The sequence below is a fragment of the Lipophrys pholis genome (assembly GCF_963383615.2).
Source record: "Lipophrys pholis genome assembly, chromosome: 4".
NCBI classification, from domain to species: domain Eukaryota; kingdom Metazoa; phylum Chordata; class Actinopteri; order Blenniiformes; family Blenniidae; genus Lipophrys; species Lipophrys pholis.
The window spans coordinates 8,083,271-8,097,293 of NC_137637.1; the positions used below are offsets into that span (position 1 = coordinate 8,083,271).

At 43.5% G+C, this 14,023-nt stretch overlaps 1 protein-coding gene across 1 annotated transcript in view; it reads right to left on the minus strand.

Annotated features, from left to right (window-relative positions):
* Positions 1 to 2,896: 2,896 nt before the first annotated feature.
* Positions 2,897 to 14,023, minus strand: part of elk4 (ETS transcription factor ELK4) — a 39,416-nt gene continuing 28,289 nt past the window's right edge. Inside the window, exons 3-6 of the mRNA XM_080460866.1 lie at positions 12,686 to 13,447; positions 12,359 to 12,604; positions 8,210 to 8,329; positions 2,897 to 8,116 (exon numbers count right to left, since the gene is read on the minus strand). Coding sequence (XP_080316992.1) covers positions 8,018 to 8,116; positions 8,210 to 8,329; positions 12,359 to 12,604; positions 12,686 to 13,447 — 1,227 coding nt within the window. The 3' untranslated portion in view covers positions 2,897 to 8,017. The remainder of the gene's footprint in view (positions 8,117 to 8,209; positions 8,330 to 12,358; positions 12,605 to 12,685; positions 13,448 to 14,023) is intronic.

A 14,023-nucleotide genomic window follows, 5' to 3' on the forward strand; every position in this document is an offset into this window, starting at 1 on the left:
TTAAACAAATTGTTGAGTCGATTACCACTAAAATAGTCTCTAAGCAAGTTTAGTATTCAGCTTCTTGTCTTTTTAAATCTATCATTTATACATCACTTGGAGCAAGTTTTAGAAGGCTGCTGTTTTGTTTTTGTTTCAAGTTCCATGTTATCTATTCCGAGGCCGTTCAGTGCGGCGAGGTGTCCCCTACACACATGTTGAACTGTCTCTGTGTCTTCAGTCTGTATCGCAAAAGTACTGAAAGAAGACAAGATTTCTAAAAGACAAAATGGCTAAAATGATTAAAAATAAGACTCTAAATCACCCAAAACACCTAAAAATAAACAAAGAAGCAAATCAAAATTGCCAAAACAGCTGTATAGAAAGAAACATTTGAAAAGGCAATTACGTTAAATGAATGTCAGAAAATGTTTAAAATGTCTCAACAGTACCAACAATATTTCTAAGGTCAGAAAAGTCAGATTGTCTAAAATGTCTCAAAAGTTGAACATTCAAACAGTCAAGACACTTTCTCTCTCGCTGTCTCTCTCTCTCTCTCTCTCTCTCTCTCGCTGTCTCTCTCTCTCTGTCTCTCGCTGTCTCAAGCAAACACAACAAAATTAACGGTTATTTCTTATTTTTGAATTATTTTAAAAGAAAGTCAAGCCTTTTAGATTTATTTGCATTGTATTTTACATCACTTGTGATGTTAGTGTTATCATCAATGAGGAAACGAGATCTCAAAGTGAGGAAAGCGAGTGATAGCGTGAGTTGGTGAGAATTTTAGTGAGAGAGAAAAAAGAATGAGTGGAATGTGTGTGTCCTGCCAGTCAGTGGCAGAAACACAAATCTTGACCCCCGACACATCTCGGCAGGAAAACTTATCTGCCTTTGCAAGAGAGATATGGGACTGAGAATCAACAGTGAAAAGAAGGAATCGCTCCGTTGTCAGGGCAACGCTAGCCGTTGCGAAACAGTCCAAAAAAAACAACAAACAAAAAAATCTGTTGTCAGCGTTTCATTCTGATCTGAAATAAAAAACAGTCCCCGTACCCCGCCGTAGTTGTCGGCTATGGTGAAAAATGTGTGTTGGCGTTTCTGAAAAAAAAAAAAAAGATGGCGGCAGCGTGTGGCAGTAGCGGGACGAGTGACACCTCAGAGTTTCAACAACTAAATAAACCTTCACCAATTTGTCTGTTACTCTGTCACGGTCGAGTCATGCACTGATATTTTCCCACCCACAGCACGTTACTACAGTCTTACCTTGATTATCCTAATCTGTGCCATGCATCATGTGATAAGCATTAGTGGTCAGGTACTCGGACCAGGTCCCAGAGTTTATCCTGGAGGTGTTATAGAGCAGCTCCTTGACCTTTTCTGCACCAAAGACGGTTTGAAGTAATATAATGCTTCCTGGATCATCAGGACTGAGTATGAAAAGGTCTTTACAATGTATGGTTAAAAAAACAGAAGAGTTGATCGATGTGAAGTGTTTTTCAAAATATAACTCAGTCCAGACTAATGGAAACTGCTGTTGAACATGCTGTACATGTAGTATTGAAACAAATACTACAACATGTAATTTTGATTTCCAAAACACTGTGTTTCCATCATTGTTATTATCCAGACAGTTTATTCTGCAGACACAAGAGAAAGAGTGTCTGTCCAACACTGTCTGGAAAATCCAGGAAGGACTGTATGTCAAATGGTTACTAGTTGTTTTAACGTGGCATGTAGTTGTTTACTCCAGTTATTATTATTTTGCACTACTTAATTCTTTAGAGAGATTTTAGGAGCAATACAAATGTATTAAAGAAATGTTGAATAAACATTGAAATGTTATAAGAATCTAAGTTTTACTTAGATGTGCCACAATGTGAAAATTGCTAGTTTAATCAAATAATGGGAAAATAATTAATGACCGGGGAAAAAACATTGTTAGATTAATCGTTATAAAAACTGTTTTGTCCCGCCCACCATTGCTTTCTGTCTGACATGAAAAGTGATGTTGGCTTGAAAAATGTTGGTGACCTGATTCAGATTACGGCTGTCAGTGACATTGTTGTGCGCCTCAATATGCTGCATAAGTCTACCCACATTTCTTCTACATACAGTAGGTGAAATGTGTTAAACGTGTTGCCCATTTTAAATGTTGTAAATATGAAAACAATGTAGGGGGCACTATTTAGCCATTTTACCTAATGGCATGACCATAAAATTTAAAACAGTTTGCCACTTCTGACGTGTGCAAATTCTCACGAGGGTTTGAGCATGTTTAGGTCAGGGGTTGGCAACCTTTAACGCTCAAAGAGCCACTTCAACCTGATTTCCACTGAACAGAATACACTGGGAGCCGCATCCCCCAAGCCGCAATAGTAAAATATCTCATCTGCCATAAACCCTCCTGTTATTGATTACATACACCGCTTCACACACACTGGTTGCTTTGGTGACTCAGTTTATTGAAATCAGCAGCTTTGTACCTGCATGACATTGTCGTAGCTGTTTGGTCCACTCTTCAGAGAAATTGAAATTGAACCAAGCCAAAGATGGTGAAACTGTTTGCCACATGTCCTAATGGGTCTGCTTCATCCTGGGTAGAAACCCCCCGGAGAATTTTCCTCTTTTCTACGTATGCTAGCTTCCATCTCTTGTCAGCAGTTTTCAGTAACGCTCTCGTTTTCCTTTCAGACTCACCTCAAGGAACGGCCATGGTAGGGAAACCAATGAGCAGTTCCTGACTGACAGAGAGAAACCTCAGGAAATCAACGAGGATGCTTCACAAGGGAATCACACAGAACAGACATTTGTTCTTGATGATCAAGAAGCTTCTTCAGGACAATCTTAGACAATTAAAACAGATGATTCCGTGTGACTGACTGTCAAGCAGACAATGAAGGCAGCGGTGCTTACAGTCAGAGATCTTTTATTGTTGGTCTCAACAAACCCTTCCACCTCTTGCACATCGATATGCCACTGAAGACAAGCAGCTTGTAAACATTTGGAAAAAAGCATCAAACAAATAAAGGACAGACAGAACAAAAGCAAAAAACCACGTCGATCTTTTCCAAAGATTTCTTTTAACATTAGATGGTACAGTAGAAGAGAAACGGCATCAGAAAACCAGTCAATGGTCAGTTTGTCAGAGTCGGTGACACACGAGGTTCAGCAAAAACACTAAACTAGTTTGAGAGCAGGAGTCAAGTTTGGCCAAACTTGCAGTTTGTCGCAACGCTTCAGTCCAAACGACAATTTCACAATTATGAAGTGTAGTTTTTAAAATAGTCACACTTCTATCAAGAGCAATATATTCAGGAGTAATTCCAGTTTTTGGAGGTTAGTGCCTTTTTGATTTAATGAAACATTCGTAATTTATCCAAAGGGTAGACTACAACTTGGCCATCTTGTGGCTGTAGAGAGAAGTGCTTCTAGTTTCTTTCATGAAGGGATCTAATCAAAACAGTGTTGGGTGTTTGATGTAAAAAGGTAAATTTTATTGTTCCGATTGTATAAATATGTCATCTTTTGGGATTTTCATTAAAACTTTAGTGGATTCTTCGGAATTGCAAGAGAATGCAACATATCGAATCCTACTTCTGTTCCATTAATATGTTATGACACAGTTACTGTCACTTTTAATATATGTTTTAAACCTGGATATACCAGAAGTTATTACCCAGCTTGTGAAATGAAGTGCTTGCTACCAAAAATGACTATTGTCATTATTGGTGACAAAGTCAAAAATTGCGTAAATGTCATTTCTCAGACGTGAACACAAATAGTTAAACAAACTTGACGTCTGTTTCAACATTACCTTATCTGACCAAACTTTAAGTCAATTCCACTTTAATGTTCTTTGAGGTGTTTTCACAGCTAATCTGTAGCCTATTTTTTTGTGTTAAAATTATTGCAAAAAAATGCAGTATGGATTACCAATTCTATTGGGTTACATACTATAAATCTAATACATAGATATTGTATGGTAGTGCCGAGTTACAAATTTTTGTAAATGATTTGACACTGTAAAAGATTAAACTTTGCCATAAAAAATATGAAGTGCATAACTTTATCCCTGCTTTTGGGGGGAAAATACATTTCTCAGTCAGCAAACAACATCTCAAAAGATCTGCGTTATAGAAAAGTGACAGAATCCAATATGACAGGAACCCCTGAATTTTAAGTGCAAACATCTCATCACAACATCTGCATGTACAATATCAACGCTATATCAAAACACTTCACATAGAAAACATAGACTCTGCAATTTCCCCCTACGTAAGGCTTTGTTTCCCAGAAAAGTATCCAATGTCTCCACAGGGGTCGCAGTGGACGCCCCCCATAATCAATCACGGGAAAACCAAACATGCACAGAGAGAAAATGAAATCAGAGAACTTAAAGAGCAGATGTCTAACTATTTGGCTGTTAAAAAAATAGAAATTAATTTTAAAAATCTATTGGCGTTACATGAAAATAAAAAGAGGTTACACAAAAAATGCTGAACAGATTTTATATATATATATATATATATATATATATATATATATATATATATATATATATATGTGTATACGTATACTTTGATACTTTCCGAGTAGACCTGTTACCAGAAACAGACGCAGGTAGATGTCTGCATATGGCCTTATTGAATTTAACAAACTGTGCATAAAGTCCCCACATAGACAAAACATTCCAGAGGGAAGGAACTCCCAGCTTTTTGGGGTTTTGGTCTGTGAAGAGACGGGAATGAACGGGAACGTCGGCATGTTGCTTCAATCCCACTCCATCTGCGGGGAGAGAGACTCGAGCTTGGCTGTGGTAAGGCACCAGAACGTGGGTCAATCACAAGTAGGGTTCAGTAGGAGGAGCAAATCTAAAAATTTTTACTTTCAAGGCGATTGTCAGGTTTGGTTTAAGAATCTCTGCTTTGGGCTAATGTGCACCTTCTAACAGTGGTGGAACAATACAAATATGATACAGTGGTGAGAAAAGCAAGAGTTTACTAGTTTTCAGCAATAACTGGTAAAAATGTGATACGATTCTCATAAGAGTCTCAAATGTAGACAAAACTAAAGTGCCTAACTGAAAACCACAGTAACAATTTCTTGTCTTCAGTGAACTTTAAAAGCATCACAGTTCAGGCGGAAACAGGGAGTAAATCCTTAAAGTTTTTTCTGTTACAGGAGGCTCAACCAACAAACCAGCAGTGATCAGTGTTGATCTCAGATGACAACAGCTTTGAAGTTCCTTCCCCGGTGTGTCTGTTAGATTCAGGTCTGAACTCTTCTGCTGTAGATTTACGTCAAAGTTTAGACTTCTACTGAGCTTCAACTGGTGAACAAACACCCTGACATCTCATCCTGAAGATGGTTCCATAAACTGGGAATTCACTTTCAGACTTGGAAGCAGCTCCAAACTATGATGCGACCTCCACCATGCTTCACCATTACTGTCTGGGGGTGAGGGGGTTGCAGAGAAACTGTAAATGATAATAGTGGCTAAGCTAACTTAGGCTACTTTCACACTGCAGGTCTTGATCTTTGAATCTGATTTCTTTCTGAGATCTGATTTCTTTGCGTGATTGTTCACACTACATTTTAAACGTTACATAGGTCAACAGGTGTGAAACCATTTTGTGGTTATACAATAGGAGTCGACAAAAGGAGGAGGGAGAGAAGAAGATTGAAAAAAGAGCAGAGCTTTTACCAATGGCCGTCACAAAGCAGGTTGGATATGGGTCAGTTGTGAGCCGAAAATCGGAATTGGGTCACATCTGCATGCAGTGTGAAGGTAACTTAAGGTAAGCTAACCTACCTAAGCTCGCCAGGTTTTGAACTATTCGTTCATACTCCCAACATCAGAGTACATGATCCGAGCTTCCAGGCTGGTGGAAAGGAGAATAAAACGCTGTGCATTAAGGCAGAACGAGGCTGGTGGTTCTGGAGGACCTAGTTACTGAAAATTCCATGTTTGCCATTATTGCCTCGGTCAAACATCAGCCTCATTATCAAAATCATCGGGCGGGCCAAATATTAATGCTGGCCGCCAGTAGCCGACCACTGATGTAGAAATTCAGAAGTCTTTGAGGTGGCTTTGTAACTCCTTCCAGGTCTATGTAGCATGAAATTTTTAATCTTGTTCCTGGAAGGCACGCTGATGTGAGCATGATCTTTTTAATAGTGCGGTCAAAAAGTTTGAGGATGATGATAGCTCCAAGTGGATCTACATCATGTTCTAACCTCGACTACAGTGCACTGTTCTTTTTTGACCTTACTCCACCAGCGCTGCATGTTCAATACTTGAAGTATTCCATTCAGGTGTGGCACATGGTGAAGCACTTGTTACTTATGTGGATTGGATCCCATTTTATGACCAATGCAGATAACTAGGAAATCCCAAAAGGTTCGTACACTTTGTCTTGACAGTAGCTTAATATTCCTCAATTTATCTCGCAACGTGAACTCCATTGCTGAGAATATAAATATTTTGTCTGTAGTTTGGTGGTTCCACCATTGAGCATTTGTGATGCATAAAGTCGGACTTTGAGCATCAAGATACTGAAATCTCATTTTGACAAACATGAACACAAACCAGAGATTCTTCCACACCTGCTTATAGAAGATTTGTAAGCGCTGATCCTCACCCAACTGGTAGCTGTGAAGGACTGCAGGCTGAAAAGAGGGAGGGACTGCCAGATGTGTGTTATTTGAGTGAAAATAAGCTTTAAAACCACCAACCGCCCCAAGAGAGTCATTGGTGGTCATCCATCCCTGGGTTAGTGACACTGTGGTGAAGACACAGGCGAGCGCGTCCAATCCAAGTATCGGTGTAAACAAGCATCGTGTACAATTCCCGTTGTTAGGTAGTTGAGTCTGTGTCTTCAGACTTATGGCTTTACAGTCGGTTAAAAAGCAGGCGTAAACCTCTCATGGCTGATTGATTGTAAGAGAGGAGAAGGGAAGGTGCTCACAAGCTCCAAAATTTTTAAAGGTTTCTAAATACAGACAAGCCAAACCGTTACACCACTAACGATGGGAAAAGGTGTTTGTCAGTGACATGAGAAGCGGAGACGACTAGCACACCAGAGGCGGAGTGGAGTGGAGTGGGCTTGGTGGTAATGCTCCAGCTCGTCAGCGTATTTTAAACAGGTAAGGCCATGTGGAGGTCAAGGCTAGAATGAATCTAGCACCAACATTTGAAGGGTCTTCAGGTGCACGGCCGCTGCAAGCAACAAGAGATCTTCACATCAACTAACTGATTAAAACCAGGAGAAAAACTCACCTTCAGCAATATTTCACACCAGAAATGGTCATTGGATTTGTGATGGGAGTCTTAACTTATACTGCAAACCTCCACAAGGGGGCAGTGAAGCTACTTCGACTTCAGAGTGTTCAGTCTTATCACACACGTGAAAGGGGAGCGGGCTGTTGCTTGCAGATGGGATGCACAGAAACATTTATGGCTTTGCTTCGCTTCATTCCCACGTGAAATCTACCAAATGATGGTAGGCCGGGCTGGCTTTCAGAGTTCTTCACAATATTTCTATGCTGCGTGGTACAGCTGAGGCTTGATTGGAGGGTTATGGCCACCCGTTATGGTAAGACAGGTCAGGTAGAAAGGAAAGGATTTCCCAGCAGCTGAGGCAAGGCTTGATGTTTAAGTTCTGAATCAAACCGATAAATGTGCAGCTAGCAGGTGAGAGCATGTCCACTGAGAAGTAGAGGATGGGGCGCATAGCGGAACGAAGGCAGCAACAGAGCAGAAGCCTTGTCTTGTTGATGAGAACTTGAGAAAAAGAAACGATTTGTAATGTCTGCTTCACGTATCCGAGTCCATTCTGCACACAATGTTTCCTTTTACGGTTCAAACTGCTGCAACTGGAGAGAAAGAGCTGGACAGCATGAGTAAGTGCGTCACGATGAGGAGGACAGGGGCTCTCCAACAATCCCCCCTCCCTCCACACAGCTGATGTAGTGTGAATCGTCATTATCCTAGAGGTGGGAGCAGGAGTGGTGGTGGTGGGGGGAGATGTTTGTGATTCTATGTCTTCTGGGGGTCCGGTGAAATGGGGCCCGGTGTGTTGGTGCCATCCATGCTGTGTATGGGGATCTGGAACTGCGGGGTGAGGACGGACGGAAACTGTGGGACAGAGCAGAGGAGACATGATTAACAGAGGCGCCAGACCACCGCTGAGGTGGATTGGAGGAGGAGGAGTAGCCCCCCTCTACCTACCTGGAACAAGTGGGCTCCCTGGCGCCGAGTGGCTGGGCTGAGCGGTGCCACCGGACTGAGCGTGCTCCAGAAGTGGATGTTGGACAGCAGAGGGCTTGGAGTCAACAGGAGAGTAGGCGTCTGGTAGGACGACAACCAACACAGACATGACAGTTCAGAGGCTCCAGGAAAACCCTGCAGTCTGCGTAAACTACTCATTATTTGACCCCTTCAGTGTCCTGCTGCGATCACAGATTCATGCTATTGACCTTGTTCTTCTCCACCCACTTTCAATTCTCTGCTCTTCCGCATTTTGTCTTAAGCATTTCTGATTAACAAAAATTACATTGTGGTGGACGGCAGCGCAGTGTTTTTATCTTGTCTATAAAACTACCATAAAACATAACAGACAATGCTGCTGCCAGGAAATTAAAGTGGGAGCACATGAAAACTGAGCTGGGATGATCGTAAGAGGCATCATGTTGCCTCATCTTTTTAAAATTTTGACCTGAGAGGACAACATGAGAAATGACGTCTTTGTCCCGTCATTAGCGGCTCACGGAGCAGCGATGATAAACTTTAAGTGTACTGAGGTGTAGTAGTATCTACACAGTGGAAAGGTGGGCCGTGTGCTGTCATCCAGAGATGAAGAATTCTCCTTTTGGCGGCAGACGCGAGTCCCAGCCGCTTAGCTAGCGCTAGCCACCATGCTAACCAGCATACGAACCACAAGCAGAGGAGGAAGCAGAACAACCAGCTGTTCCTGCAGCTTCAATGATGTGGAATATTTGAATCGCTTTACATTAAATAAACCAAGATGAAATCTTTTCAAACTCTACATTCTTTATTACAACCATGAGCTTACACAGTGAGACTTTGCACTCAGTCATCTTCTACATCAGAGATTATGTTGCTTTAAAAGTTACACAGTGGTAACTAAACAGCCACGTGGTGGCACAGTGGTTGCAGCAAGAAGGTCCTGATTCAAATACCTGGGTCTCGTACAGGCCCAGGCCTGGGCCTTTCTGTGTGGAGTTTGCATGTTCTCCCCATGTGTATGGGTGGGTTTCCTCCCACACTCCAAAATGCACCGTGGGTCCCTAAGTGAGACCTTCAGCTCCCCCCGAGTGCTGCGCTGTGTGGCTGTTATCGATGGGTCAATTCAGTGAAAAACATTTCACCAAAATGGATTAATAAAGTACAACTGTTCTTCTACAGAAGATTTCCTATCCGTCCTTTCTGTAATCTGTGCATCCTATAATTTCATCCTGTGGGTCATGTTTGACAGCCCTGCCTTTTACTAGTTTTTATGAAATATTTAAAGAAAAAAGTTAATGAGGAAATAACACCATTTTAGAATTTTCAATGAAACTCTCTGACAACTAATAAAAGTTTTCCACGCTTTGTTTGGAATCTTTTGTTTGTGACTGATCAGAAATATGTTTTGTTTGGCCCGAGAAAAGTCCGTCACATTACGTGGAGCTCTGCTGCCACCTCGTGGGGAGGATGATGCACTTCATGCTTTGCAGTGGGATGTCTCATGCCATTGCTTGTTGTATGGCTCTCCTGAGCTCTGGGAGGACTGAGGTGATTCATGGAGATGAACATTGAGCAGATCAGTCTCTATGGTCACGTTGTCTGAGCCAAGCTGTGAGACATCAAAACAATCTGCTCTGTGACACTTCACACTGCATGCAGGCTGCAGCACCTTCTTCTGGAAGTCTGTCATCGTGTGGAAAAAGAGGAGCAGACGGAGACGAGTCACCAATGGGGAAAGATGCTGCCAGCACTGGGTGGTTAAAAGTCGAGGCTCCACAATATCAAGCATGTGATGTAAACCCTTGAGCTTCGGATCACAAGAAGCTTTTCTAGCCTGGACGCCACCACTTATCAGTCTTTTATGATACATACATAGTGTATGATGTAGACTCAATGATGTTGAATTTTCAATATACTGTGCAGCTCTATTAAATGCTATGAAGGGAAACATCCTGAAGCTGCTAGTTTCTGCTCAATCCTCCGATCAAAAGGTGCGTACGAACTCAAATGACAGTGTGGGAATCCTTCATTTACCTGCACTGTCAACACACGGTATCCTGATCTGGGGTCTCATTTCTAAAACATTGGGTATGATTCCAACTCAAAAGGTACGTACGCCCAAAAGCTGAAAATGGCGTACGTAAATTTGGATCGGTAAAACCGTGTGTACGCACATCTGCATGCACTTTCTTTTATAGATCACAGTCCACCTGGAAGGTTGCGCAGTTCAGATCACGCCCTCAACACGCCCACTTTCTACTATAAATGGTCAATGCAAAGTGCCTCGTCAATATTTTTGCATCTCAATCAGCCTGTTGATCGCCGGCATTTGATGCTAAATCCTGACAGAAAAGACGAAGAAAAGGAATTTTATGGAGAGAGAAGTGGTCATGGAGGAGGTGGAGGTGATAAGAATTATATATACAGTGAGAACTGTGACTGCAGAGATGGAGAGAAGAGAGAAGAGAAAAAGAGTCTGATCTGAGGGTGGAGGTCAGAGGAGTGACATCATGGAGGCAGCACCAGAGCACACCGCTGGGCACAAAAAATGCCCCCATGGTTGTCATGGCCAGTGTGTGGGTCAGAGTGTCGGAGAGAGAAAGAGACATTTTGGTGGAGACCACAGTGGGTCGATAAAGTTCAGTTTTATCCATTTATTAAATGTATGAATTAAATATTTGAACAGGGACTGTAAAAAGGCTCAGTGGACTTTGTGTTTTATCCTCAGTCTTTGACAGTTAGAGGCGGAAGGTGACGAGGAAGTCGTCTGTCTCCACCACCAGTGCGCTCCGCACCAGTGTGTCCAGGGCGCATGGCGGTGCCAGCCATCCACAGTGCAGCTTTACGCCATGCTGTCACCGCTCTGTATCATTTGAAGATGATAGTTTGTCATGAACATCGTGCTGCTGATTCAGTAGTAATGGCTCACGAAAGCAACATCTATACCACTGCAGCTTGGCTGTTTATGATTACGTGGATCTAAGTCTAATATTTGAGGACATTAAATGTATAAGATAAATCTGGCTTCAATTCTCCACCTCACCATCAGCGCTAGTTTCCCCATCTCCAAAATAAGAGTGCGCAAGGTTCAAAGTTGGCGTAAAAATACATTTTTTAAGATCACAAACTTTGCGTGGGAAGCGGCGTATGCATCTTTAAGGACACGTTTTGTGCATAAGCAAATTTTATAAATGAGGCCCCAGGACTACAAACAGGCTGATCAGTAATGTGTCTGATTTCAAAATATCTTCAGGGTGGGAGAATTTTCAGATTGGACACTTCAGGACATTATTTTTGTTTCAGTGAAGTTTTGCATTCACATGATAACGCTTTGAAAACAATGTCAGTTTACATGGAAATGGCAGAATCGCAGACGAGCAAGTTGGATTGTTATTACGGTGACCGTCAACTATAAAACTACCAGGTCAGAATGTGGACTGGGAGTCATAACACTACGGAGGAAACATTGTTCTGATTGTTCAGCTACTGAGCATGAGCACAACTACTAGTTACTATGGCCGTGGTGAACAGGATCAGCTTTTACAGCATCCGCACAGAGTTTCCCCGTTTCCATGTAAACAGACTTGGATCGTTTTGGAAAAGTTCCACCTTGGGAGCTGTTTTCAAAAAGTTGCGTTTTTAGCAGCTCTGTTGTCGTGTAAATGGGTCTCAACTGGAACTTCTTCGCACATCAGAGGATTCCACCAGAACTGAAAGGTTTATTTTTACACCACCAAGGGAAACTCTGAAATGATGCAATCTGATGTAAATGGACCTTCATATGGTTCAGGAGGACTTTAATACAACTCTGCGTTTGACGGAATCCAGTCTTGATATAACCTACGCAGAACTACCCTGGTGCTTCATGTTTGGATCCAGCAGAAGGTTGTGAGTCTAGTCTGGTTCATTGGAGGTTTCATTTGGTGCTACCTCCTCTAAAACCTTTTAGAAGCAGAGGAAAATCCAAAGAGGTGTGCTGGTTTGGACACGGAACGTCGGTCCAAACTCCCATGAGGAGGAAGACTGGCTTTAACACTCACATTTCTAATGTTCAGTAGCACAGCCAACTGTCAGCGTTACAATACAAGCGGAGTAATCAATCCCCCACCTCCCACGGTGTGACACACTGACCTGGAGCATTGCTGGTGTGAGGGAGGCAGTGGGCAGTGACGGGCTGCACAGGTTCATGGGGGAGAAGTCGGAGGCGGTGACCAGCAGGGCCGGTGGGCTTATATGCAGGACTTTGGGGGGCTTGCGCATTTTTCCTGAGCTCTGCGTGCTGACGGTGGTGCTGCTGCTCATCGAGGACGAGCTGGTCTCTGTGTCCACGAAGCTGGTCTCCTCTCCGGACGCCCCGAGGCAGCAGCTGTCCCCTTGCTGGACACAGACACACAGGATCACAAAGACAGGAATCTTATGGGTTTATGTGGTGAATTATGCCTCTGTACAGATACTGGCCTTCTCCTGCGGCTGGGCGTCGGCGTGCTGCAGCTGCAGGTCAGCGGGCTGAGAGGACTCCAGGTCGCTGTCAATCACCAGCTCCTGGGACGACTCGGGCATCAGGGTTGGAGACGGGCTGGTGGACGGCAGGTCCGGCAGGCCGAACATGGGCTCTGAGGGGCGAATGTGTTCAAAGGAGTACACAGACTGCGGCGCCGGGGAGGAGTGCACCAGCATGTCGTCGGCCCTCTGCGGCAGGGCATGGATGGGGTCGAAGCTGCCGGACATTAGCGTTAGCTCCATGGTGGTGGCAGGAGGGGGAACGGGGGCCGGTGGGGGTTTGGGAGGGGTGTTCCCAAACTTAATGACAGAGGGCAGCGGGGTCTGCTTCTGCTGCTGCTGCTGCTGAGTCTGTGTGGCGCCACCCACACCGCTCCTGTCGGCCATCTTCTCGCCTGGATTCTCGATCTTGATGGACTTGAAGAGCTGCCGTCCGTTCTGCAGAGAGTTGAGGGTGAAGGAGGTGTAGAGGCCCGAGTGGATGTAGTCGTTACGGTTAGACTGCTTGGTGCTGTTGCTCAGGGGGGCCGCCCCCCCCCCGACTTTGGTCCTGTCCCCTGACTCGCCCTCCTGTAAACCGGTGTCACCCCTCTTCACCAGTAGAGGGACGCCTCCTGTGTCCCCTCCCTCAGTCCTGCTGGACATGTCTCCTTTCAGGATGTCGGGGTAGGACACGAAGCGGTAGACAAACTTCTGTCCGTTCACCTTCTTGATGATGTTCTGGATGACACAGATAAAACTGTCAACATGCAGGCAGGAAGCGAGTTGACTGAACAAGCAACACAAAATAGAAAAGACAAACAACAAAAAGCCTTATTCATGAAATACACCTGTCCTTCCTGTCTGTTCCAAACCAGACGCAAAGCAGCACACAGGGTCAGACCACAGGGAACACACACACACACACACACATATATATATATATATATATATATATATATATATATATATATCCATCTCTCCATCTTCAAATCAGTTTAAAACTAGTCAGGGTCACGGGACGTTGGAACCAGTCCCAGTTTACTCTGGACGAGGACAGGCTCCACCTGGACAGGTCTCCAGTCTGTCACAGGACAAAGACACAGAAACAGAAACAGACAACTACACACTCCCACTCACACCTGTAGGCATTTTAGTGTCACCAGTTAATCTCACAGCATGTTTTTGGACTGTGGGAGGAAACCGGAGTATACTTATATATATATATATATATATCTCATACTAAAATGTGTATTATAAAATGTAAATGGTTATACATTCTGATCTTCCGGACCTTTGGACCAAGAAATTTTTTGT